General features: G+C 31.9%; 1 protein-coding gene across 1 annotated transcript in view; it reads left to right on the top strand.

The window, feature by feature from the left end:
- Window positions 1–23,137, top strand: part of LOC114324237 (uncharacterized) — a 157,450-nt gene extending 134,313 nt beyond the window's left edge. The window contains exon 3 of the mRNA XM_050646226.1: window positions 22,894–23,137. Within this exon, the coding sequence (XP_050502183.1) occupies window positions 22,894–23,137 (244 nt within the window). The remainder of the gene's footprint in view (window positions 1–22,893) is intronic.
- The last annotated feature ends 4,339 nt before the right edge of the window (window positions 23,138–27,476 follow it).

The raw sequence follows: 27,476 nt of genomic DNA on the forward strand, positions 1-27,476 counted from the left end.
CCAAATTGATATGACAAATTAAATTATTATTCAGTATTAGTTTAAAAAAACAATAAAACTAAAAAAAACATAGATTAGTCATTTATTTTCGGAGCAATTCAATATAATTTTAGGAGCTTAGTTGTCGACACTAACATCGATATCAAACGACTGATAGCAGATGCATTATTTATTTCAAAATATGTATAGGTACCTACCTAACAATATTATTGCATTCCAACAATGATTATCACTTTTTAAAATTCATTTAGAGTAGATAAAACACCTATTGTAAGCATCTCTTTGATGTTCATATCAAAAGATGTTTACATTGTTTGAACACGTTTAGACTTTATTATTGGATTTCCGGAATCATAAAAGTCGTTTAAATAATCCACAAAAACTTTACCTGACTGCCAGATTAACTTCTATAACAAAGATTTAGACTTTAGGTACAAATACAAATAGGGTCCGACGGACCCGTGTTGCCCCTTTACGTGACAAAATTCTTTCGACGCAATAATTTCAAAAGTGAAAATAAATATATTGAATAGCTCATGACTTTGTTAAAAGAAACATACTTCTAAACAAATTTACTGATGCATAAAATCCAATAATTTTTTTTTATCAGTTTATGATAAAAGAATTGGCGTCTTGGGCCCGTTGGACCCACCTTGCCCGGATAAGGGTTAATAGAATTATATAATAAACCTCTAGTGTTACCCTGACTAAAATCTTTCTCCATTAGTAGTATTTGGTCGTTTTCGTATCTGCTCTTCTTTTTTATGTATAATGTTGTGCCCCTTTCGTCGCTCGCCTTTAAGTAGTCTCACCACTTTCAATATTCCAAGATCTTAAACTGATTTTTTAAACAATTGTGTATGTTTCGTAATAATTTAATATAGTCAGGATATTGAATTACCACTTTGGACGAAAAAAAGTTCAATTCGAAAATAAATGAACAATTTTTTTATTTATTTTGGTTTGTTATTCTACAAATTGTAAAGTCGTGTTGTAATGGAAAAAAGATTTGAGCAATGTATCAAAATTATCAAAAAACTGTATCAAAACTGTATCAAAATTATTTAACATTTATTTAAAAATCCTAATTTTTTACTTTACTTACATATGGTAAACGAAGTAATATATTTCAGGAAATCACTGAGACGAAAAACCACAACACATTTAACTATTCGAATTTTCTTTTGTGTTGCTGTAGGAAGCGTTATCTGCGGTGCTTAAAGAATGCAAATATACGGCCGGGTCCGATCTGGGACAGCGGAAAGGAACAATATGGCTGACACGACGAAAATTTCGCACTGAATACAGAAGATAAAATGTATCGCCAAAGAATTCGTAGGAAGTTAGAAAATATAGCGCTTAAAGAAAAAATTTATCACATCTAGGGCTGGTTTTGATAAACAAATATAACAATATAACTTTGTTCTATTCAAAATTTTTCAGTTTGTTTGGTTTTTTCGAATAAAGGAGTTGTGACATATTTTGAATAAAAATAAAACAACTGTTTGCAAGTGCATAGTTTAATAACGGAATAGTTGATAAAGGCAACAAATACATTATTACAAAATATTAAGATTAACAAGAGTTGGTCAAAAACAAGTAGAACTGGGGAAAAGCCAAAGAAAAATAAAAAAATATCAAAAACATTTTTTATTAGCTAGATATCTGGTTTGTTCTATTCATCCGTTAAGTTTCGTACAAGAAAATATAATTCTTTTATTTTTAATTTGTAGCCATATCTTTTTATTTTTCTTTCTCTCTCGTCTCTGTTGGGCTATTATTATTTAAACGTATAATTCTATTTGAAACCACTCTTTTACGTTCTATATCTCTAAACATTTTTTGCGATCTGGTCCTATCCCATTATAAATGTGTTTTTCTTTAACCTTCCGCAACTAACATAGGTTTTCTGAACATTAAAGCTAACATCGGGTCTCAGAAACCGACATAAAAAATGTGTCAATTGACACACTTTCTAGCCTAGGATTGTGTTTACTCTCTGAAGGAGTAAAATTAAACATAAGTGATACCTACTTTTAAATTATTAACCCTCTTTAACATTAGCAAAATACCAAAGAAAATAAAACAATCATATAACATCTGATTTGTCAAAAACAACCTCAATATTTCCATTGCTGTTTTCTTGTACCTAGGTTCACTTTTTACTCCTGGAAATTGGGTTACTAAATTATCAGCACTTGTTTGCACGATCTTTCGTTAATCTAAATATTTTTTAATCGAGTAGATCATGGATCCAACATGGGTCTCTGAGACAAGATTTGCCGATAATTGCATAATTAGTTGACACTGAAGACTCAAACTTCAACACTAAAAACAGACACCTAAATCAGGCAGCTACTGATGGCGACGAAGATTCTTAATGAACGATTTGGATATAATCGTAAAAACTCTAACTAGTCGGTCTCAGAGACCCAATGCTAGTCACGGAAGGTTAACCTTTAACTACCTGCGCATTAAGTTATAACATAACTACACGCGTGGCGTGCTTTGTACGCCACAAGCAAAAACACTTAAAAACAGCAGATTTGTTTATTTTTCTTTTTGAAAAAATACACTTAGTTGTTTGTTATAAACCGTATCGAGTGTTCGAAACGAGAGTGCAGGGGAAAAACAAAAGAGGGAGACCAAGAGTTATGTGGGTAGATGAAATCAGGAAAGAAATCGAGAAGAATGGATTGACATTGGAAAGTGCAAGAAACCTAACGCAAGATCGGAAAGCATGGAGACTTCATTGCCAAACTCAACTCCACCAGCCATACACCTAAAGGTAGAAAGGCTTAGGACTAAGTAAGTAAGTATAAACCTTATTCTGTATCAGGGAATTTTTTAAGTTCCTTCTCGGTAAGACAATTGGGATTTATAACTGGAATCGGATTCCGTGATAAATAAAATTAATAATAAAAAATTTTTTGAAATGTGATTTTTTTCATCAGAAAAAATATTTTTTATAAAGAAAAATACATTTTGTGCCATAATGACTAAAAAATATGTACTTATATTACTACTAAGTAGTAATATAAGTCTTATATTAATATAATCGTGGCGTATAAGTATTGTAATTGTACATTACATACACAATGTACACCACCGAAAACAACAAAAATATTAAACTTTAAATTACGATCTTCCCAGAACGGCGATTATAACGAAACTAAAACCAACTAAAACTAAAGCAAATTCCAGTGATAGGTTAGATAGATAAACAAGGTCAAAAATTAAATTTTTTAATATATTATTTGCAGTCGAATTCTTATATCTGGCGTACAAAATACGCCAGCGCGTGTAGTTAAAGGTTAATAATTAATTTTGGCTTATAAATACATCACTAGGGCTTCCACAAAGATGCCTTAATAGTTAGTTTTCCGTTGCTTGATTGTGGCAAGTAATCCAGTAGTATGTGTTATGCATCTCAAATCTTCTCTGTAATATGATTTGTCAAGGACATATTTAATATTATTGTAATATTAATAATAAAATTGCGACCAAAAACCACCTGAAGTATACCGTCAAAAATCCTTATGCCCAAAACCACAATCGACGGTTAAACTGCAAAAACTCGTTAGGCGATTTTTGGTCCATTACTACTTTTATACTTTGTTGGTTTATATTTTTATATATCTTTTAAACTACGAAAGCTTGTAAGTCAATATTTAAATTTAATGGTACTAGCGACATTTAAAAAAACCTCATAAGTAAGATTTTAAGTTACAAAACCTCGTAAGTTGCATTTTTATGAGACAAAACCTCATAAGTTTAATGATAGTTTAAGATTTTAAGTAACGAAACCTCGTAAGTCGCTCTTTGACAAAAAAACCAATGTTACTGAATTTTACTTAATGGTAATGGAATCGTTACCTAAAAAGAACCCTACACACACAAAACGAATAAATTGAATCTAACATAAAAAAGCCAAAATATTTTTCGTCTCTCCTCTAAAGTTACATTAATGGTTTGAAATCAATATATCAAGCACATATTTGTGAATTTTTTTCGAAGCTATGGTAGAATTATTTTATTTTTAAATTAAATAAGCATATTAATTACAATTCAAAGAATATTTGAGAAAAAATTCAATCAAAAATATTGAAAAATAAGCCAATGGTGACAAATTTTGACAGGCAGCTCAAAAAAAATTGATTTTGCGGTGGCCATCAGAACTCATCACTGGATCATACGAAACAAAAAATTCAAAAAGATTTAATTAGCTTATGACTTTCACGAGGTAACAACGTCGAGTTTTTTTTTTAATGATTTTTGAATTTTTGGTATCACTCAGAATTCAAAAATACGAAATATTTGATAAAAATTTTGTGAAAACCAACAGATTTAATATTGTTGAACAAAAAATAAGCACAAAACGAAAAATATCTCGACGTTATTACCTCAAGAACTGACTAAAGAAAATCTATGCAAAATTTCAGGTAGATCGGTCAAGTACTTTTTCAGTTACAATGTCCACCGCATTTGAAAAAGCAGTTTTGAGAAAAATGCGTTTAAAGTTTTGACAACTGCATCTTCATCTTCATATTTGTCAGCCAAATCGTAAAGTGATGAACATTGTAATATGTTTTTTGAATTACGGAGTAATCTACAAAAGAGAAGGCGAACAGTTGTTTAACGTTTCTCACTACGCTCAAGCGTGCTGGCGCGAAGCCGCGGCAAAGTGGGTCGACGGGGATATTCAAAACTCTGTATCTCGGGTAATTTTACTCCGATAAATCTGAAATTTTCAGAGAGTATTCTTGAAAGTATGCATTTTTATTTGAAATAATAAAAAAAATAAATATTTCAAACCATACCTCCCCCCCCCCCTTAACTACGAGATGTATCAATATTACAAACAACTCTCACATTATACAAAAATAAAAATATTGCACTGAGCAGAAATTTTTCAAATGCTATCTTCGCGACGGAGGTCATACATCCATCTCGTTGAAACAAAAGAACGCGATGGACTAGACAAGATAATCGAAATACCATCCGAAAATAATATTTCAATCAACTAAGATAGCTATCGTTCACCCTGGTCTAGCTCAGTCTCTCAAGGTGTGTGTTCGTCTTGTCCTAATCTTAAATATAAACTATGAAAATTCAGAATGGAAGCAAACAAAACAATACTTTAACTAATCATGTTTATTTTTCTATAAAGTTATAATCAAATGACTTATCAAATGCATTAACAAATATATTCAAATTCTTGCTAAAAACTAACAATTTCTGGATTATACTTATGGCGTTTGGTATCTGGTTCGATGGTAACTCCTTGATGTTGAATGGTACAGCTGTTGAATTGTAGACCTGGGCAGATATGTCCCTGCAGCTACGGTCTTGGTGGTGTTGTAGATTTTGGGCGCTGCTGTCTATCTAGATGCATCCTGTTGTCTTCGCCTTATGGTTCCATCACCGGTGAGGATGGCTTGAAGCTCCTGAAGGGAGAAAAGGTTTATTTTATTCCCAAAACCTAGAAGATATAATGCGTATAAGTGACAATCAAAATGTACCTTTGCCAAATAGTATTCAAAAACTAGTAGAAGGCAAGGGTAAATTAAAAGGAATTAAGATGAGGGGAATAGTTAAATAATTTGATTACTAAAAGCATATCATTAGAGAGAATGTATAATATGAAACATGTGCTTTTTGACATGAAAGATTAGGTATAAGAAAAATGACTATAAAAAGTTAATACAGACTTAGAATACAAACTCACCCCAAAAGATTAAGTGTTGATGGATAAATAAAGCTAATATCAGCCTATAATTAGCTTTTATAGCGAAATTAATTTTCCGCCACTCTGTATTGTTAAGAGACGAAGTGTCACTGTCATATCAGCGAAACACACAACATGAAATTTGAAATAACAACTAAGTAAATATGAAGTAATGAACACAGAACACAAGTTTAGATGAGATTCTAAAATGTAAATAGAGTTGCCTATAGGACAAGCTCCAAACAGGTTTTTAACGAAAAAACAAGTTAAAACGAATACAGGAGATAATTATTAATGAAATATTAAAGAAAATAAAGTAAAATAAATATTAAAAATAAAATAGCAAATATATGACATTTGTAACGTTACACCGTTCTCTCAGGTTGCGTAGCCATGATATTCTTCGTCTCTCTATGCTTCTATTGGGCACAAATTGCGTAGGGGTAACCTTATAGAAATGAATAATGACAGAACACCTAGTAGAGCGTTTAGTTAGTAGAAAGACCAAGATAGAGGTAGATAAACGAAGTGAGAACAGATACTAAAGATATATTGAGGCTGGAGAACTAGAGAAGAGCAGTCGGTGAAAGAGATACTTGAAGGCGGATACTACGGGAGGCTAGGGCGCGACTTGAGCTGTAGCTCCTTAGGAAAGAGAGGTAGAGAAAATACTTACATTTAAGAGGTTAAGCGAAGTGGACAAAGGGCGAAATAACTGTAGTATATAGGGGAAAGTAACACTAGGGATAAAGTTCATATTATAGAATAATGTCAATGAAATGTGCACTTGATAAAGAATTATTAAATGTTGTGTGTATGTGTGCATGTGTATGTTTATAAGAGATATGTTTTTAACAGAGATAAGCAACATAAATACAACTATAAACACTTGTGCATAAGGGACAAAATAATTATATAAGAAGCATATGTGAACAAGACACAGATCATCAAAGATAATAGTGGAAATACCATAACAAACCCAGACTGTATCGCAGAGGTGTGGAAACAATATTGTGAAATACTATTCTCTATAAACGACCCAGACTATAATACAGAGAAAAGAACTTATGAAAAAGAACCTCAAATATTGAAATCAGAAATTGAGTCGGCAATAAAAAAACTAAAATGTAGAAAAGCACAAGGAGAGGATGGAATAACAGCTGAAATACTCAAAGAAATGTGAGATTTAGGGACGAAAGTAATGCTTAGAATTTGCAATGAGATCTGGAATACCGGAAAGTGGCCAAGTGACTGGGGTAAACTCACGTTTATTCTCATATACAAAAAAGTTTCTCCAACAGATTGCAGTAATTACCGTACAGTAGCGTTGATATCTCACGCGAGCAAAGTACTTCTAACAATAATAAATGAAAGATTAAAATCCATTCTCTTACCGCAAATTTCCCAAGAAAAATGCGGATTCGTCCCAGGTAGGGGAACAAGAGAACACATTCTTAATATTCGTCAAATTATCGAAAAATCTCGAGAGTTTAAGATAGAAACATATTATTTGTGCACTACTCCAAGGCCTTCGATAACGTAAAATGGGATAAAATATGGCATATACTTAGAGAAATGGGTACGCCAGAACATCTAATCTATCTATCACAAGTACTTTATGTAAATAACTAGGTAAATAACTAAGTATAAATTTATGTAAATAACCGCTAATGTAATAGTTAATAATGTGGTTTCGAAAAACTTCAAATTAAAATCTGGAGTGCGGCAGGGATATATAATATCCCCCATTCTATTCAATATATATATAGTGAACACATTATGCGTCAAGTTTTTGAGGAATGGCAAGGTGGAGCAACGATAGGAGGAAGAAAAATAAAAAACCTACGTTATGCTGATGACACTGTTATATTGGCGTCTTCATCAGAAGAACTGGAAGAAATTATGAATAGGCTAGGAACGGTGAGTACGGAATATGGTTTGAAAATAAATATGCAGAAAACCAAAGTAATGATCATCGATAGAATCAGAAACAACCAACCGGAGATAAGAGACTTGGCAGGTTACGAAGTGGTCAGACAATTTAATTACTTAGGCTCCGTTATTACTAACAGTTGAGGATGCGAAGACGAGATCCGCAGGCGCATCATAATGGCCAGATCGGCAACAGCCAAACTCACATAAATATGAAAGAATACTGGCATTACAAAAAACACAAAATTACGCCTTGTTCGAGCGTTAATATTTCCTATCGCCACCTACGCTTCAGAGACTTGGACCATCAAAAAAGCAGATTCAAAACGTATAATGGCATTTGAAATGTGGGTCTACCGGAGAATGTTGCGTATACCATGGACCGCACATCGCACAAATAATTCAATATTAGCCGAACTTAACATAAAAACTAGACTCAGCAGCACAACTATCAATTAAAATATACTGAGATATTTTGGACATATAACTAGAAGAAGAGAAGGCATGGAACGAATGATAGTTGAAGGCAACGTAGAGGGCAGAGGATCCAGAGGAAGATCTCCATTACGATGGCCGGACCAAATAAAGGACATGACTGGTTACACATTCTCCGAAGCAAAACAACACACACAGGAGAGAGAGAATCGGACAGAAATAGTCAAACGACTTACATGACGCCACTACATCCTTACGAGTAAGAATAGATAGAAGAGGTATGTTTTTATGTCGATAGATTGGTATTAAATAATGATGACGCTATATAAATTTGGTTGCGTTTATACCTGCAGCTACTTTAGTTTTAAAATGCACAGCATTTTCTTCTTTTAACAGAATTGGCAATAGTAGGAATTAAAAAGAGAGTTGATGCAAGTAAAATATTTGCAGTAATACTCTTAGAATCAAACTTAAATATATTTTACTAAAATATCGATGGCTGTATAAAAAACTAAACTTTCTACTAATTTTACACTTTATTGTATATTTAACGACAGTTCTAATAAAATATGCGTAAAATTAAACTTTCTGCAATACGTCACATTTACCTAATACTATATATACCTTTATTGTATGGCAGCAGGAGTGGAAAACGACTTTTAGAACGGTTTACAAACATTACGCACAGATGCGTTATGTTTTAATAAGAAAGCGGGAAATGTACACAGGTGTAGAATATCAAAACAAAAGAACACGTTGAAAATGTCTGCCACATTACCTCCAACCTACTTACAGCAAGCAAAATTTAAAGTAGCCATTTTCAAATCATTTAGACAACGGAGGGTGCATATATTTGGAAATTTCATTAGTTTGATAAACAGTGAGACATGGAGATTAAATAATAATATGGCTATGAGATAAAAGATGAAATACGTGGTGTCTAACCTATTTATATTCTTAAAAATAGTGACACCATAATATACAGTGTAAGTGTAACCTAAATATAACGCTTTCTCCAGATTTAAAAATTTTTGTAACAGGCTTTAGAACTGTCCGTAGGAGTTAATTTAAAATATACTTTTATAACAGTATATTATTCAACGAGCATATAATGATGGCTGTTACTCACGATGATGAAGTTTGCGACACGAGCCGTAGTTATTACAGACGCGTAGAATACTATACTTTTCTACGACCTTTTTTTATTTTAATTAGTAAAAAATATAATTATCAACTACTCGAGATTTAAATAATGTAATAATAATTTACAAATATTCCTAAATTTTGTTTACCCCTAGTACGTGGCTGAATAATATTGGTTGCCTACTATTACCAAATTCTTATATATTGTAAAAATACAATAAGAAATAGTCAATCCAAGTTCTATTTCTTTTCGAAAAATTATAAGCATTTTTACCTACTGTCAATGAATCTAATAAATAGGAAATGGATACTATCGGTAGACGTATTTCATAAAGGTATACCGTAAAATGGGGTGAGATTGATCTCCCGGGGTGACATTGATCATTTGTTGTTGTATCACATATATGTAGATACAACCGGCAACAATGTAAAATTGTTTCTGGGCGTGGCGCTATTCATTTCTTGGATCTTGACTATGATCAGTTCACGTCGTTGTTAGTTTGCAATTGGCATTGGGAAGAAGTTCTGTGGCTTTGAAATTAACCATAATTTTTGTCCTATTTTTAAAGTTTGTGTACTTTTGATGGTAGAGGAAGAACAGAGGTAAGTTCGCTATTTCTAGTGTTATAAAATTATTTTGTATGGTTTTGTAATAATAATTTTAGGTATCTAGCATTTTAATTAACGCCAGCTTTTTTAAGATGGCGGATAATATTGAATGGGGTGACATTGATCAAGTGATCAATCTAACCCCACGTTACGTACGTTTCAGAAATTAATTTATAATTTTTGTTACAGATTTAAGAATATCAATCAAAATGGGAAGAACGTACAAAAGGTAATTAGGCAGTGGAACGTATGGCAATTTTAATGAAGAACAAGTTAATCAGGCGTTGCAAGATGTATTGGAAAATGGATTATCGCTAAGAAAAGCCGCAAAAAAATACAAATTGTCCTACGGGACTTTGAATAACAAATACCATGGAAGGAAGATTAAGAAAATAGGTGGACAATCTGTATTCACATATGAAGAAGAAGTAGCTATTATAAATAGCATTTTAACGTGTGCAGATTGGGGATATCCTCTAAGTGCAATGGATTTGAGAATGTTCGTCAAAAGTTTTTTGGCCTTAAATCAGCAGGATCGAGGAAGATTTTCAAAGTAATTGAAAATTACATATCCACTGTTCCCTTCAAGGAAGTAGTTGCCTTACTACCAGATCCGACACTTGAGACGATTTCTGATAGGATACAAAAATATAATTTTCGCGGAGAAATTAATATAAAAGAATGTTAAATCAAATTTTCTTTTTTTATAAATTGTTCTGAATTACATTTTTAATTGTTAAAATATGTTTTTTTTTTGTATAAATAAAGAAGAGTACAATAAAAATAGTGTGATCATTCTCACCCCGCATGATCAATCTCACCCCTTTGTAAAAATTCGAAAAACTGTCTGACCGAATTAGTCAGGGTTAAGATTGATCATATTCTATTTAAAAGCACTACTGTTTCATGCTATAAAATTATCATGATCAATCTCACCCCAGTCACGGGTCTAAGATTGATCACCCTTTTTTTATGAGATAAGTTAATTTTCTTAATAATTAAAACAAAACTAGTATTAAATCACTACTCTTTAGATATTAATATAACACGTAAAGTGTTTAAATATAGAACAGTCACAAAAACGTTTAAAATATAAATCAAATAAAGTTAAAATTGATCAATCTCACCCCATTTCACGGTAGTGTATATTTATGTTTAACTATATATAATTTAATAATATTACTATATAACATAATATGTTATAACATATTTAACAAACTAATATAACTTAAAAAATAAACACAATATTAGTTATAAATTCCAATTAACACAAACAAAATGCGCTAATGTTACTATCACTAAAATAAATTATAAACGTCAAAATTTTTAGTAAAAAAGATATAAACGTAAAAAATATGCTGAAATTATTACAGTTAAAATTCCTTTAAAAATTGTTAGAAGTTAGTGATTGATATAAATTACAATAATTATTGTATTAAATAAACAAGTTTAAGTAATTTTATTTGCAGTTTAGATGTATACGATTATGTAATATTAAAAGTGTCATGCGCCATTTGAATCTAACTTCAGCCCGTGAGTAATGAACTATTACTCACGGGTAAAGTCATGGGTGCTATTATCTATTAAAAATAGCGAATAATGAGCATGTTATTAAACGGTCGTAGCAAAATACATTTACTGTATTTGTAATGTAGAGGTATATATTAATTTAATTCCTACGCAAACTTAACTCATAGAGAATTTCCAAAACATTGTTAAATGGCAATTAAATAAAGAAAATTTAAATATATAGGCCACATAAAAAGGAACATTAAATACAGTCTACTTTAATTGATTATCCAGAGAAAAATAGACGGTAGACGGCTACCAGGCAGGAGAAGCCACTGGTGGTTCAAAAATTTTAGAAAATCGTTCAGGATCACCTCGGTCAGGTCATGTTGTTTACACAATTGCACATGGCAATTCCAACTTTCACAGCAGACAGAGCACTTGAAGAAGAAGAAGAAGAAGAAGAAGAAGAAGAAGAAGAAGAAGAAAGGTCGGGACAGCTTATATGCAAATTAAAAAAGTTTGGCACAATAAAAGACACCGTAAAAAGCAGTACCAAAAAATTTTAGACAAACTTTGATTCCCAGTTGTGTATAAAAATAAGGAAAAAAGAATGCTTTTAAGCTTAATAATGATGAGGAACAAAAACAAACATAAAAAATATTTTTTTTTTCATTAAGAAACACGCATAAGTTATTTATCTTCCAGATTTGAACCCGGGACCTCTCGATCTATAGTCGAATGCTCTAACAATGAGCCACGATCGCTCTATTAGCATGATTTCTCGGACATAATAGTCTAGTAAAATAAAATTACACTACATGTAAATCAAAATGTAAATTCGTACAGGTTGAAACAAATTTTATATCAAAGTTTAGGTGGGTAAAAAAATATTTTCAAGACAGTATCCAAATCATACAAGGGGATCATTGTTTAAATAATTAAAAAGGGGTCATTTTTGCAAAAAAATTACTTTTTTAACTACTGAGGTCATTCAATTACTACTCAAGGTATATAGGATTGTTTTCTGTAAAGTTAAAGGGTAAATATTTCACAAAAGGCTTACTAAATTAAATTTCACCCCCTATTTATTTAAATAATTATACATAAAACTTTAAAAACAAATTTTCAAAAAAATATTTTTAGCGTTTTAAATAAGCACCATAAAATATCTTATTTTAAGGAGAAGTTGGGTTATGTTATCAGTATTAATGCAAAAAAATTGGTCCAAAAATATTTAATATTTTTTGAGATATTGAATTTGTTTATTAAATGTTACTCTATTTTCAATTTCAAAAACGCGGTTGTTCCCAAAGAAATATTCACCTGTATTAAATCTTATTATTTTTATTTTGATGTATATTTTCGATAAATGTATTGATACATTCAAATTTCAATTGAACCTCCCCCTAAAATGGCATTTGAAAATTATTCAAATTTGTTTATAATTTTTTTTTAATAACGTCGCGGGGATTAAATATTTTTTGAAATGCCGTTAAATGTTAAGTTTCATTAATAATGTCGAATCTCTAAGTTGTAGATTCTAGACCTAAAAATATTAAGATTGATCTAAAATTACCTAAATAAAATGTGGCTACTTACTGAGTTACAGAGTGTTTTATTTAAAAATTTAAAAATTATTTTTACCAAGTACTTTCAAACTATTTGACGTATCCTTATCATACTTTGCAGAAAGTGTGGGTACTATACAGTCCACTAAACTGTGATAAATAAAAGTTTCTAGCTACTACCAGAGGCGTACGACAGGGGATAATGGTTGACCCTTCCCAAATTCTACGCCACAGGGAATTACTATTTTAGCGAAATTTTTCGATTCTCAAATACCTTCTATGTAAATAGTATACTCTTTACTGGTAACGATTAAGTCATTAGCTTTCGAGATATTGGACGTTAAAAATGAAACGGCATAGTTATTTTGATTCATTCATTTTAAACTTCCAATATCTCTCAAACTGATTACTTTATCGATACCAATAAAGTTATTTACATACAAAAGTATTGGAGAATCGAAAAATTTCGCTAAAATAGTAATTCACTCAGTGGCGTAGAATTTGGGAAGGGTCAATCATTCACTATCCCCTGTCGTACGCCTCTGGCACTAGTTAGAAACGTTTATTAATCACAATTTAGTAGGGTGTATAATAGCCACACTTTCTGCCAAGTATGATAAGGATACGTCAAATAGTTTTAAAGTACTTGGTAACAATAATTTTTAAATTTTTAAATAAAACACCCTGTAACTCAGTAAGTAGCCACATTTTAGTTAAGAGATTTTAGTTAAATCTTAATATTTTTACGTCTAGAATCTACTACATAGAGATTCGACATTCTTAATAAAATTTAACCCTAAAAGGGCGCGTAGTAATATAACTCCAAGAAAAAAAAAAGAAGAAAAACGACAAAAAAGGTTTGTTAATTAGTAAAAAATTCCCAGGAATCCAATTATCGAAACGGCATTTCAAAATACTTAATCCCTGCGACAGTTAAAAAAAAACAAATTATAAACAAATTTGAATAATTTTCAAATGCCATTTTATGGGGGAGTTTAATTGAAATTTGAATTTATCAATACATTTATCGAAAATATCCCAAAAAAAATAAAATAATGAGATCTTAAGCAGGTGAATATTTCCTTGGCAACAACCGCGTTTTTGCAATTGAGGATATAGTACCATTTAATAAACAAATTCAATATCTCAAAAAATATTAAATATTTTGCTTAATACTATATTTTATAGTGCTTATTTAAAACGCTAAAAATAATTTTTCGCAAATTTGTTTTTAAAGATTTATATACAATTATTTAAATAAATAGCGGGTCAAATTTAATTTAGTAAGTCTTATGTGAAAGATTTACCTTTCAACTTTTGCAGAAAAAATCCCATAGACCTTCATTAATAAGTGAATTACCTCAGCAGTTAAAAAATATTTTTTTTTTGCAAAAATCACCCCTTTTTAATTATTTAAACAATGATCCCCTTGTATGATTTGGATACTTTCTTGAAAATATCTTTTGTACCCACCTGAACTTTGATATAAAATTTGTTTCAACCTGTACGAATTTACATTTTGACTTTTTTTATTTTATTAGGCTATAATAGGTTTGTTCTAGCATCAGTTTCAAACGGTTTGACACCATCAACGAATAGTCGACCAGCGCGAGTAGAGGGGATAGCACTGGTGGATGTATTATGTTCTCTCACTGACCAACTGTTTGCTGACGGTTTCTGACTAGTTTGACTGTTTGCTAGAACAAACCTAATGACAAATCACGGTAACACATAGACGAAGTGTAGTATAAAATTTATACTATAATATATTTAATATAAAAATCTTTTAATAATACTTATTATCTTACTTCCCAGGAAGACACATCCAAAGACACAAAAATTATAATAAATATATTTACTAAAAACACTAATATATTCTTTTCGCAGATACGTACATAACAAACTTGAGAGATTTAGCAACTAATCCAGACTGTCTGTGTGCGCATGCGCATAATAAAAATGCACTCCCAATTGCGCCTAAAGAAGTATAACTTCAAAAAATATATTTTTCAGTAAGAAAAACGCATTGATTATTTATCTGTGTAACTAGCTCCCCGTATTATCCAACAAACAATTTCCTCGATTTATACTGTTAGCGAATTTAAAATTCAGCGATAAATAAATCAATTTCCATTACACGATAACACAAAAAAATTAAATCGTCGCATTACATCTCTTAAATACGTAATGGCCGTGCAAAAAATTCTCACTAACTGGAGGAATATCAATCCGGTGCTGGTAGAGCAAATATTCTCCATTTAAAAATGAAAAGAGTCTCATTGATAATTTGAGGGAGAATTTCCATATTGCTTATATTTAAAAAGTTTGTTAGACACTAAGTGGAAAGTTGAAAGGAAAAAGCACTTCAAGAAAGACGAGGTTCTTCCCTTTGTGAATCGTCTCTTCAATTGCAAATGAGCCAGACCCTTTTCAAGACCTTTTCTACATCCGACAAAAAAGACCTCTAACTTTTTTCCACCAGTATTCATTTAATATACCATAATTTATTACCCATGTAAGACAGTGCATTATAAAGTTCTCATTGTTCTCTTCCTATTAAGAAATCTTAAAGTTTGTTTGTTAGGGAGAGATTAAATAAAACAAGATAAAAATTTATTACAAACTTACTAGACGGCAACGGTTTTTTAATTTTTTTAAATGATTAAATTAGAATATTTTTGCAATAAAGTAAACTTTTCTTTATTTATCGAAAAAGCCTGAGATTTTTGATGGATAATAATAAACTTTAAAAAAGTAGGGGAGAATTAACCAAGGATAGGGTGTTAAATCAGAATATTGTAAAAGCTCTATTAGTAGTAAAACTAAAAATAATGGTAATACTTTTCAAGACAAGATACTATACCACTGAAATGATTCCAACACACTGTCCATATTTGTCACAATACTTAAAAAAGCCAATGCTAGAAAATGCTCAGAATATCGATTAATTGGCCTAATGAGTTCTTTAAGATATTCCTAAGAACACTTCACAACAGAACTAGACGCACATGCAAATAAAATCTCGAAGATACTCAATTTAGAAAGGTTATGGACACTAGGAAGGCAATTTTTGCGCTAAATTTCTTATTAAAAATATTCCTATTTTCGACTCGCTTTGTAGCAGGTTCGCGCCAGTGCGCTTGAGCGTAGTGAGAAACGGTCAACAGCTGTCCCCATTCTCTTTTGTAAATTACTCCGCAATTCTTCTTCTCTTTTGTTATAGACATGACCCTGTCTGTTTTTTCAATGTACTGTCTCTTTAAGTTGTCGTTCCATCGTTTTCGTGGTCTTCCCACTGATCGTCTTTATATTATGGTCTCTCGCTGTCCTGACTATCATATTTGTTGTCATTCGGCTTATGTAGTCATTCCATTCTATTCGTCTGTTTATTACCCAGTTATTAATGTTATACACCTTGCATCTCCGTCGTATATCTGTACTTCTAGCTCTGTCCCATAGAGTCTTACCATCGATTTTTCGAAGGGTTTTCATTTCCGCTGTTTCGAGCAATCTTTTTGTCCTCTTTGTGTCGGGTCGTGTTTCTGCCGCGTATATCATTATTGGTCTGATGACTGTTTTGTAAATTCTGCCTTTCATTTCTTTTCCGATATTTTTATTTCTCCATATTGTGTCATTCAGGCAACCTGCGGCTCTGTTTGCTCTATTCACTTGATCTTCCACTTCTGTTTCGAGCCTTCCGTAGCTAGATAGAGTGTGATGCCTAGGTATTTAAACTCTGACCTTCCAGCTCCAATTTACATCCTATTGGATCTGCTGTTATAACAATGCATTTTGTCTTTTGGGAGGAAAATAACAAGTTAAATTTTCTGGCGATTATGTTCAATTGGTGCAGCATACGTTGTAAATCATCTTCACTTTGAGAGATTAGTATTGCATCGTCCGCATAGCAGATTATTTTAAGTTGTTTTTCTCCCATTTGGTATCTTTTTTAGGTCTTATTTTTTTACTATTTCGTCCATGATCAGGTTGAACAATAAAGGACTCAAGGAATCCGCCTGTCTTATCCCATTGCCGGCTTCAATTGGTTCAGTTAATCCATCGTCCACTTTTACTTTTATTGTGTTGTTCTGGTAGATGTTTTCGATCGTTTTAATTATTCCTAGAGGTCATCTCTCGAGTATAACAAATGGATAACATCCTTAAATGTGGCCGCCCTGTCAAATGCTTTCTAAGGTCCGCGAAACATAAATATGCCGGTTTGTTTTATTCCAACGATTTCTCTTGATCTTGCCTCATTATATATATAGCGTCAGTGCATGACCTTCCCGACCTAAAACCTTGTTGTTCTTCTGCTAATATTATAATTTGATTCACTTTGGTTGTTAATTTTTATGTTGTGTTTAATAAGTTAATTCCTCTCTAATTCTCCGTTTCCGATTTGTCTCCTTTTTTGAAGAGAGGTATTAGGATGCTTGATCTCCATTTTTGTGGTATTCTGTTTTGTTCTATTTTTTTTTTGTATTAGTTTTAATATTTGTTTAGTTAGATCATGTCTTCCGTACTTTAGGAGTTCATTCGATATTCTGTCCTCTCCTGGAGATTTTGTATTTTTTAATTTTCTTAATGCTTCCTTAACCTCTCCCTCCTCGATGTTTATTTCTTCGTTTGTTGTAACTTCAGGTGTTGGTGGTTCATTATCATCGCCTTTAGGAGATAGAGATCGGAAGTAGTCTCGAAGTAGATCCGAAGTAGTAGTACTCCGCAATTGAAAAACATATTTCGGTGTGCATCACTTTACGATTTGACAAAAAAGAAATTGAAAACAAAAGTTGACAAAACATTTTAAACGCGTTTTTCTCAAAACTGCTTTGTTCAAAAACATTAGACACTGCAACTAAAAAACTACTTAACCGATCCACCTGAAATTTTGTATATATATTCTTTTAGACATTTCGTAAGATATGTTATATATCCCTCATCCCATATACTCTCGTCCTCCAAATACATTATATCATCAGACAGCCACTCTTTCTTCTTTTGTCATTTTTGCCTGAAGGTTTTGTGTTATTTTTATAATATATAATCTGTTTAAAGTGTTTTGATTTTTTACAGAATAATAATGTTTAATATAAAACTTATTCCAGGATATCATCATGGACCTTTTGTAATGGAAAATACAATTTTAGTTAATAGCAGCCAGTTAACGATATGCATTTTCAAAATCTGTTATGTATTTCAAATACCGTTTATTAGTATTATGACTATAGTCCATTCTTTCACGGTTTTTGCTCTAAATTTTAAAAAACCGCTTGGATTGACATGAAATTTGGCATACACATAGCTAACAAGTCAAAGAAAAAAAGTGATATTGCGCCGATATGTGCTTTTGCCGTGGGGGTGAGTTTCACCCCATCTCGGGGGTGAAAAAATATATCGCACCATCAATGCAAGACTATCATAACTCAAAAATTGCCATTTTTTGTTTTTTATGAACCTGTAATGGTAATGGTTAGTCTAACATAATGAAAGAGTATTATAACTCAAAATTTAATATAAGACATTATTAAACAATATTAATGTTAAGTTATAATACTCTTGCATTATGTTAGACAACTTATTACCATTACAGATTCATAAAAAACAAAAAATGGCAATTTTTGGGTTGTGATAGTCTTGCATTGATGGTACGATATGTTCGAGATAAGTCCCGAAATGGATAAACTGACTAATTTTAAGTAACTTTTGTTCTATAGAGCTTTTTCGCCAAGTCAACACTTTTCGAGTTATTTGCGAGTGAATATGTTCATTTTTCAACAAAATAACCACATTTTTAGACGGTTTTTTGCAAATAACTCAAAAAGTAAGTATTTTGTCGAAAAAACCGTTCTTAGCAAAAATATAGCCTATAAAAAAGTAAAAAAAAATGGTGTAAGCGTTAGGTCTCTGTATCTCGTAGAACCAGAGTTATAGCCAATGAAATATAGATTCATATTTACCAAATTTCAAATAGAATTTTTCGACGTGAAATATCCAAAAAAGTAAGCACTTTCTGGGGAAAACTCATTATAACTTTTTTAAAGTGTTTAAAAAAAGCTTTATTTCTCTATTTATAAGAAGTTTCTATCATTAAATTTAAGCAAGTTACGCTCAAAATAAAGTTGGTCCCTTTTGTTTTTGCAAAAAAAAAATCGGGAAGACCACCCCCTAATTAGCAACTTAAATGAAATTATTCGTTACCGCTCCACAAATTATTTTACTTATGTTGTGTTTATATGATCTGTAAGTTTCATCGATTCAAAGTGCTTATTTTTGAAAAAATTTGGTTTGAAAGTAAAATTTTTAAAAATTTAAATTTTGAAAAATATGCTTTTTTTCCAAATAACTTAAACATTGTTAGAGATACAAAAAATCTCAAAAAACAAAAAAAATCAGATTTGCTTTTCTGAATATCACGTATTTTTTTGTTTTTCTGTTAGACAAAAATTGATTAAGATTTGGTGTTTCTAAATTTGCATATATTCGTGATCAGTGACTCGTTTAACCGCTTTTAACTACAGCCCTTTCAATAATAAGGACTTTGAACCGATGAAACTTACAGATCATATAAACAATATATACACGAGTCAAGAAACTTGTGAAGTAGTAACGATTAAGTTCATTTAAGATACTAATTAGGGGGTGATTTTCTCGATTTTTTTAGCAAAACCAAAAGGGACTAACTTTATTTTGAGCGTAACTTGTTTAATTTTGATGCTAGAAATTTTTTCTATAAAACAAATGAAGCTTCTTTTAAACGCTTTAAATACATTGTAATGAGTTTTCCCCGAAATGTGCTTCATTTTTGGTTATTTCACGTTAAAATATTCCATTTGGAATTTGACGAATATGAACCTTTTCTTTCATTAGCTATGACTCTAGTTCTACTAGGTGTAGAGACGAGATATATACACCATTTTTTTAAATTTCTTACAGGCTATATTTTTGCTAAGAATGTTTTTCGACAAAATTCTTACTATTTGAGTTATTTGCGAAAAACCGTCTAAAAGCGTGGTTATTTTGTTGAAAAAATGAACATATTCACTGCCAAATAACTCGAAAAGTATTGACTTAGTGAAAAAACTCTATAGAACAAAAGTTACTTAAAATTAGCCAGTTTGTCCATTTCCTGACTTTCTTTGGACGAATATTTTTTTACCCCCAAAAGGGGGTGAAAACCACCCCCAGGGCAAAAGCACATATCGGCACAATATCACTTTTTTTCTTTGACTTATTAGCTATGTGTATGCCAAATTTCAGGTCAATCCAAGCGGTTCTTTAAAATTTAGAGGTTTTGCAATATTTTACCGTTAAAGAACGGACTACTATACAATAAGTTGAACTGAATACATATGTATCATAATCACTGCGTGAACTGAATTACCTATTGGAGAGCTTATTACAGAATATGTTAATATATAACTGGGAATCGTTTGAGAATACCAAGTCCAAAGTAGATGATAAATTATTAAATATAAAATGAGTAGGATCAGTTATAAACTCATGCAAATTGGAGTTTAATTAATCTATTGACCAAACCATTTAATGAAGAACTAAGGCGTTTAAGGAATTTTGTTATTTGATAGTCAATCAAACCATAAAAATTATAAAATCGGATATTGCTCCCAAACAGAGCCTTTTTAAGTTTAAATAGAATAGAAAATGACTAGTACACTCTTCTCTATAAGTCAAAAGGACAACAGGTGTATGTTCTCAAAAACTGATAGTGTGTAAAAAATATTTATTAAAATCAGCTAAGTACTTTAAGACCTAAAGCTTGGAATCTTTAGGTCTTCTTCCACATCATTAGTCCATCTTCTTCGTGGTCGTCCTCTACTTCTTGTGCTCTCTGGTCTTGAAAATGTTAATTTTTTTTTTGTATATTCTGACATCATAGAAATGTGTCCAGCCCATCTTATTCTCTGCACTTTAACGAATTTCACAATATCTGTATCCGCGTATAACTCATATAGTTCAAAGTTGTATCTTCGACGCCATAGCCCATTTTTATTTACAGCCCCAAAAATGTTTCTAAGAATTTATCCCTCAAAAATACCAAGAAGTCTTTTATTATTTTGAGATAAGGTCCACGTTTTAGCCCCATATATCAAAACAGGTTTTATTAAAGTCTTGTATATATTGAGCTTTACTGCACGTTTTATATTTATATTCTCTAAATGTTTCTGGAGACCGTGAACCATTCTGTTTGCTATTGCTATGAGTTGTTTTATTTTGTCGCTTGTCGTGTTTGTTGCGCTTACTAGCAATCCAAGATATGTGAATTCTTTGACTTGCTCAAAGGTAGATATGGTTGTTGATTTGAATTCTCTGTTGAATATTTCGGAAGTTTTTAGAAACCAACATATATTTGCTTTTTCCTCGTTTACCACAAATTCTAATTCACTAGCCTTGTAAAACACTACACCATATCTCTCATACTTCTGCCCACTATAACTATAGATATTGTCAGCGAATGCAAGAATTTGCGCCGACCTATTAAAAATAGTTCCACTTATTCTAATACACACACACCCAAACTTACATGGAATCATCTGATATTTCTTATTATTTCGTGCGGATTTAAAAAAACGAACACAAGATCAAAGTAAAACAAATAATGTTTAAATTGTTTTGAATAATTTTTTTTTTGGTAGTCAGTGTTATCACCTCTAGTCCTTATGTAAGCTTTAGTTTGCGTGGGCACGCTCCTAATCAAATTATCAACATTTTGTTGAGGTAGGTTGCTCCTATCTTCAAGAGCATCTTGTACTAGCCGTGCGGTGTTTTGTGGATTTTCCGGCGAAAAATTTTTCTAATTTTTCTTTTAAGCATATCCCACAAATACTCTATAGAGTTAAGCTCGGGTGAGCAAGCAGGCCACTCCAAACAAGGGATACCTTCTGCTTCAATGATGTATCTAGTCACTCTAATGGTATGTGGATGTCCATTATCATGCAATAAAATTAAATTTTTTCCTGTTGCACCTTTCCAGAGCCTAACTACAGGTTATCAAGATACCTACGAGCAGTTAACGTTGATTGGATGAAAATTAAAGGAGTTTTTTTACGGATCACAATTTCTCTCAAGAACATTACACTTTTCCTTTTATATTTGTGAACAGATCTGACAGTTTTCGTTCTTGCTTGTCTTTCTCGACCTCTAAATACACGATTTCGTGGGTCATCTGATTCTACACAAATTCTGACTTTTTCTGGAAATAGAACATTATGTCAATTCCCATTATTACAGTTTTGGTGGTGAAGACAACAATTTAAGCGATCAGGCTTGAGCTGCCTCGTTAACTCGGGAACCCATAACTGTCTTCTGCTGTATACTCCTTGGCACGAACTCTTCTTCTTATCGTTTCAACTGAAACAGTTACACTTGTAGCTTCCAAAAGCTGCCTTTGGAGCTGCTGCTGGTGGGAAATAGTTGGGTGTCTTCCAGCTGATTGGATAATTAAACAACCGTGGCGACCCTTTATTACGTTTTGACGACTTTCCCTTCTTCATTTTTGAGCTTTCCTAGTTCCTGTTACCTAGCACAGGTTTTAGACAGAACGCCCTGTGTTAGACCTAGCTCTGCAACTAAGTCCCTCTGAGAACATTACTTGCTCCACAAGACAAATAGTCTTTCCCCGTTGTAAGTTCTATAACCTCATATGAGGCATATTTTCGTTTTTGGACACAAAAGTTAGTTTTTTTATTTTCGTTAAAATTGCAACTTAAGTAAATAACCTATACCGTACTGAGCTGTAAGTACTATCTGATTGTCTTATCGATTTGTTTATTTTCAATAAAAACCTTTATTCTTCGCAACAATAACAAATTTTTTCAAAAGAAATAAATATTACTTTGAAATACATGGTGATTCCATATAAGTTTGGGTGTGTGTATTTTTTTCAAAGAAGTTATTCATGTAATAATTTTTACACTAACTGAAATTTACTATGTGTATTTCTTTTTACAGATCTGGAGGCATCCTCAGCAACGTTCATCAAAAGCGTCGCGCCGCCGGCGACGGCATGGACGCCGAAATGGACGATCCAGAACTAGTTTTCGAAATGTCGTCGTCGGCTGGCCCACCGAGTGGACACTTGGGGTTAGGGGGAGAGTGTCAGTGCCCCTGTGATCATGTCGTTTACAGTCCAACAGCTTACACTACTTGTTTACAGGTCAGTAAAATTTTATTTGCTATAGAGTTGTATATCTAGGTTAATGAATCGTGTGTGTGCTTTGTTAAAGTTTCACAATTAAGAGAGGAAACACTGCTTTTGTTAAATTTATACCTGAGGATATCATATTATGTTACTCGTTTCTTTGTTTACTTATTATGTTTTAGTTTGTGACTAATGCTGCCACCAGATTATCTACAACTTCTCTACTTTTTGGTGATTTTCAGAACACTTATTTTCTTTACGCATATACAGTGTGTCTACGTAAGTTGAAATCATAATATTATGGGAAATTTTTATTAATAATTTTACAAGAAAAAGTTATTTTCCATAAAAACTTTGCATGATCTAAAATCTAGATACAACCATAAGATATCAAATTTTTCAATTTTATACGAGGTGTGAAAAAAATATACATTTCGCTCAATAGTAAAATATCTTTATGTTTTGCAATATCGAAAATTGTTATTATGAAAATTTTTTGCTCAATTAGAAATCCAATGAAATCAATTAATTTGTGGTCATCTGATTGAATACAACCAATAAAACCAACATTATACTGAAAACAGATCCCATGGGCTGTTTTCCTTCAATCATGTAGCTATGGATACCTACATTTCGTTTAATTTCGATTTTGACATTTCAAATATTCAATATTTCAAAATGTCACGATTTGGTTGTAATACTGATGAGAATATTAATGAAATTATCGAATCAAATATACCAAAGAATACTGTTTACAGTAAAAAATTTAAGTATATTCAAATGGGAAATAAGCCACAATTTTACCTAAAAATGATTTTATTAACGTTTCGACGCCCAAGTCGGGTGTCGTTGTCAAAATACAAAATAATACTAAATAAACAAAAATGTTGTTGCTTAGTAAAAAATTCTTCTAATAATTTATTTAATCTGACTCATTTATATCGGCAATTCAGACACGTATTATACATTTTAAAGTAGACGACTTTAAAATGACATTGCCAATATTGATGAGTTGCGTCCCTGGGACGACTTTACTAAAAGATAGTTCATTCGATTACATGAAATCAATCCCAACTCAAGAATATCCGCCACAAAAAATCATAGCATGTGATCTGTCTTTAAAAAGACAACCAAATGCTACGGTGGTACTGAAATTCTCGCGTTAGAGATTCCATAGTAAATCACGAGGGAAAACCAGGAAAAACCTCGTGATACTATCCCGACATCGTAAGTATTTGGGTTTACATTTAGTTTACTCTCAAAACTAATACCAAATTCTGACTTGATATTTTAAATTTTAAATAATACTAAAACATTAAATATGTACTAACTCGATATGTTACTGATTTACTAATTGTGGTATTTTCTTTCTATTGACTTCCTCCTTTAATATGGATAACCACATCCTACTGCATTCTACCGAGGAATTTGCGACACAATTGGTTTCATTTAGCATAATTAGAGCCGCTTCTTTGATTTTTCTCTTTTTACTATCTGCTTCTTTTGGGACTATACTTGAATCTCTCCACTGAACTCTATGTTCATTATCCCATGCGTGTTGACATATTTGAGATCTATCAAATTCTCTATTTTTTATATAAGACTGATGTTCATTTACTCTAACGTCTAATGGTCTTGACGTTTCACCTATATAAAATTGTTCGCATTCACAAGGTATTTTAAAGACAGATCACATGCTATGATTTTTTGTGGCGGATATTCTTGAGTTGGGATTGATTTCATGTAATCGAATGAACTATCTTTTAGTAAAGTCGTCCCAGGAACGCAACTCATCAATATTGGCAATATCATTTTAAAGTCGTCTACTTTAAAATGTATAATACGTGTCTGAATTGCCGATATAAATGAGTCAGATCAAATAAATTATTAGAAGAATTTTTTACTAAGCAACAACATTTTTGTTTATTTAGTATTATTTTGTATTTTGACAACGACACCCGACTTGGGCGTCGAAACGTTAATAAAATCATTTTTAGGTAAAATTGTGGCTTATTTCCCATTTGAATATACTTGATTATAAAAATGCCACAAGAAAATAGCTTCAGACCAACAGTAAAAAATTTGTATGGAAAGCGTTTATGGACTTTTGCAATGATAGAAAATATGAATTAGATGGAAATCGGACGGTGGAAGAATTGTTAATTGCACATTTAAATAAATTGTTTCTGCTCTGTATTTTTTTTCATAACCAGCAAAAAATTTTCTATCCGAATAACCCTCGAACATTGATAAATGCTCAAAAATTTTTTAACAACTTTCTCAAGCTTGTTGCTTACAGGCAACAGACCTCCGCCTACGGCGTCGGTCTGTTTCCAAGCAACAAGCTTTCGAAATCTGTTATAAAATTTTTTCGAACAATTATCAATGTCCTTGGGTTATTACTATTGAAAATTTTTTGCTCAATTAGAAATCCAATGAAATCAATTAATTTGTGGTCATCTGATTGAATACAACCAATAAAACCAACATTATACTGAAAACAGATCCCATGGGCTGTTTTCACTCAATCATGTTGCTATGGATACCTACATTTCGTTTCATTTCGATTTTGACATTTCAAATATTCAATATTTCAAAATGTCACGATTTGGTTGTAATACTGATGGGAATATTAATGAAATTATTAATTATCTTCATTAAATTTTTCTACTTGTTCCTTTGTTAATTGCACATTTAAATAAATTGTTTCTGCTCTGTATTTTTTTCATAACCAGCAAAAAATTTTCTATCCGAATAACCCTAGAACATTGATAAATGCTCAAAAATTTTTTAACAACTTTCTCAAGCTTGTTGCTTACAGGCAACAGACCTCCGCATACGGCGTCGGTCTGTTTCCAAGCAACAAGCTTTCGAAATCTGTTATAAAATTTTTTCGAACAATTATCAATGTCCTTGGGTTATTACTACTGACAAGTGATTTGGAAATAAGAAATTATTATTTAATATGCAATTACATCCATCTAATTAACCTATTCAGGACGGACCGATTTATCGCGCGCCTCTGTCTAGGACGGTGTCAGGAATCCAACGGGTGGGGACGGTTGCCGTACTATAACGGCAGTATAATTTTAGCAAAACTATCTAAAAAATTTGCTTTTATCGTTTGTTTCTGACTGCATACTTATTTACTTATTCAATATTAACACATATTAGCTACGTTTGCTTTTTATTTACAACCCCAAAAATAATAAATGTCGTACCTGCACCAATCTTACTGAGACTAATGTTTTTTCCAACTGTCGTACCGGTGCAGCAGCAGTCTTTCAAAGAGAATATTACTGACGTACATCTACGACATGTGGCTAAGTCTGATTTATAATACAACAGTGTATGTACTGCATCACAGCTATTAAAACTAATACAAAAAATAATAGAACACAACAGAATACCACAAGAATGGAGATCAAGCATCCTATTACCTCTCTTCAGAAAAGGAAACAAATCAGACCCGGAAAATTACAGAGGGATTAACTTATTAAACACAACATTAAAATTAGCAACAAAAGTGATAACAAGCAAATTGAATGAAATTATAACATTAGCAGAAGAACAACAAGGTTTTAGGTCGGAAAGGTCATGCACTGACGCTATATTTATAATGAGGCAAGTTCAAGAGAAATCGTTGGAATACAACAAACCGGCATATTTATGTTTCGTGGACCTTAAGAAAGCATTTGACAGGGTCACATTAAAGGACGTTATCCTCTTGTTATACTCGAGAGAGGTACCTCTGGGAATAATTAAAACCATAGAAAATATCTACCAGAAAAACACAATAAAAGTAAAAGTGGAAGATGAACTAACTCACCCAATTGAAGCCGGCAATGGGATAAGACAGGGGGGTTCCTTGAGTCCTTTATTGTTCAACCTGATCATGGACAAAACAAAAAAAATATTAAGAACTAAAAAAGGATACCAAATGGGAGAAAAATAACTTAAAATAATCTGCTATGCGTACGATGCAATACGAATTTCTCAAAGTGAACATGATTTACAACGTATGCTACACCAATTCAATATAATCGCCAGAAAGTTTCACATGTTAATTTTCTTAAAAAAGACAAAATGCATGGTTATAACAGCAGATCCAATAATATGTAAATTGTAGCTGGAAGGTCAGATAATAGAACAAGTGATGGGGTATAAATACCTAGGCATCACACTATCTAACTACGGAAGAATCGAAATAGAAGTGGAAGATCAAGTGAATAGAGCAAACAGAGCCGCAGGTTGCCTGAATGACACAGTATGGAGAAATAAATATATCGGAAAAGAAATGAAAGGCAGAATTTATAAAACAGTCATCAGACCAATAATGACATACGCGGCAGAAACACGACCCGATACAGAGAGGACAAAAATATTGCTCGAA

The sequence above is a fragment of the Diabrotica virgifera genome, chromosome 3 (genome assembly GCF_917563875.1).
Source record: "Diabrotica virgifera virgifera chromosome 3, PGI_DIABVI_V3a".
Lineage (NCBI taxonomy): Eukaryota > Metazoa > Arthropoda > Insecta > Coleoptera > Chrysomelidae > Diabrotica > Diabrotica virgifera.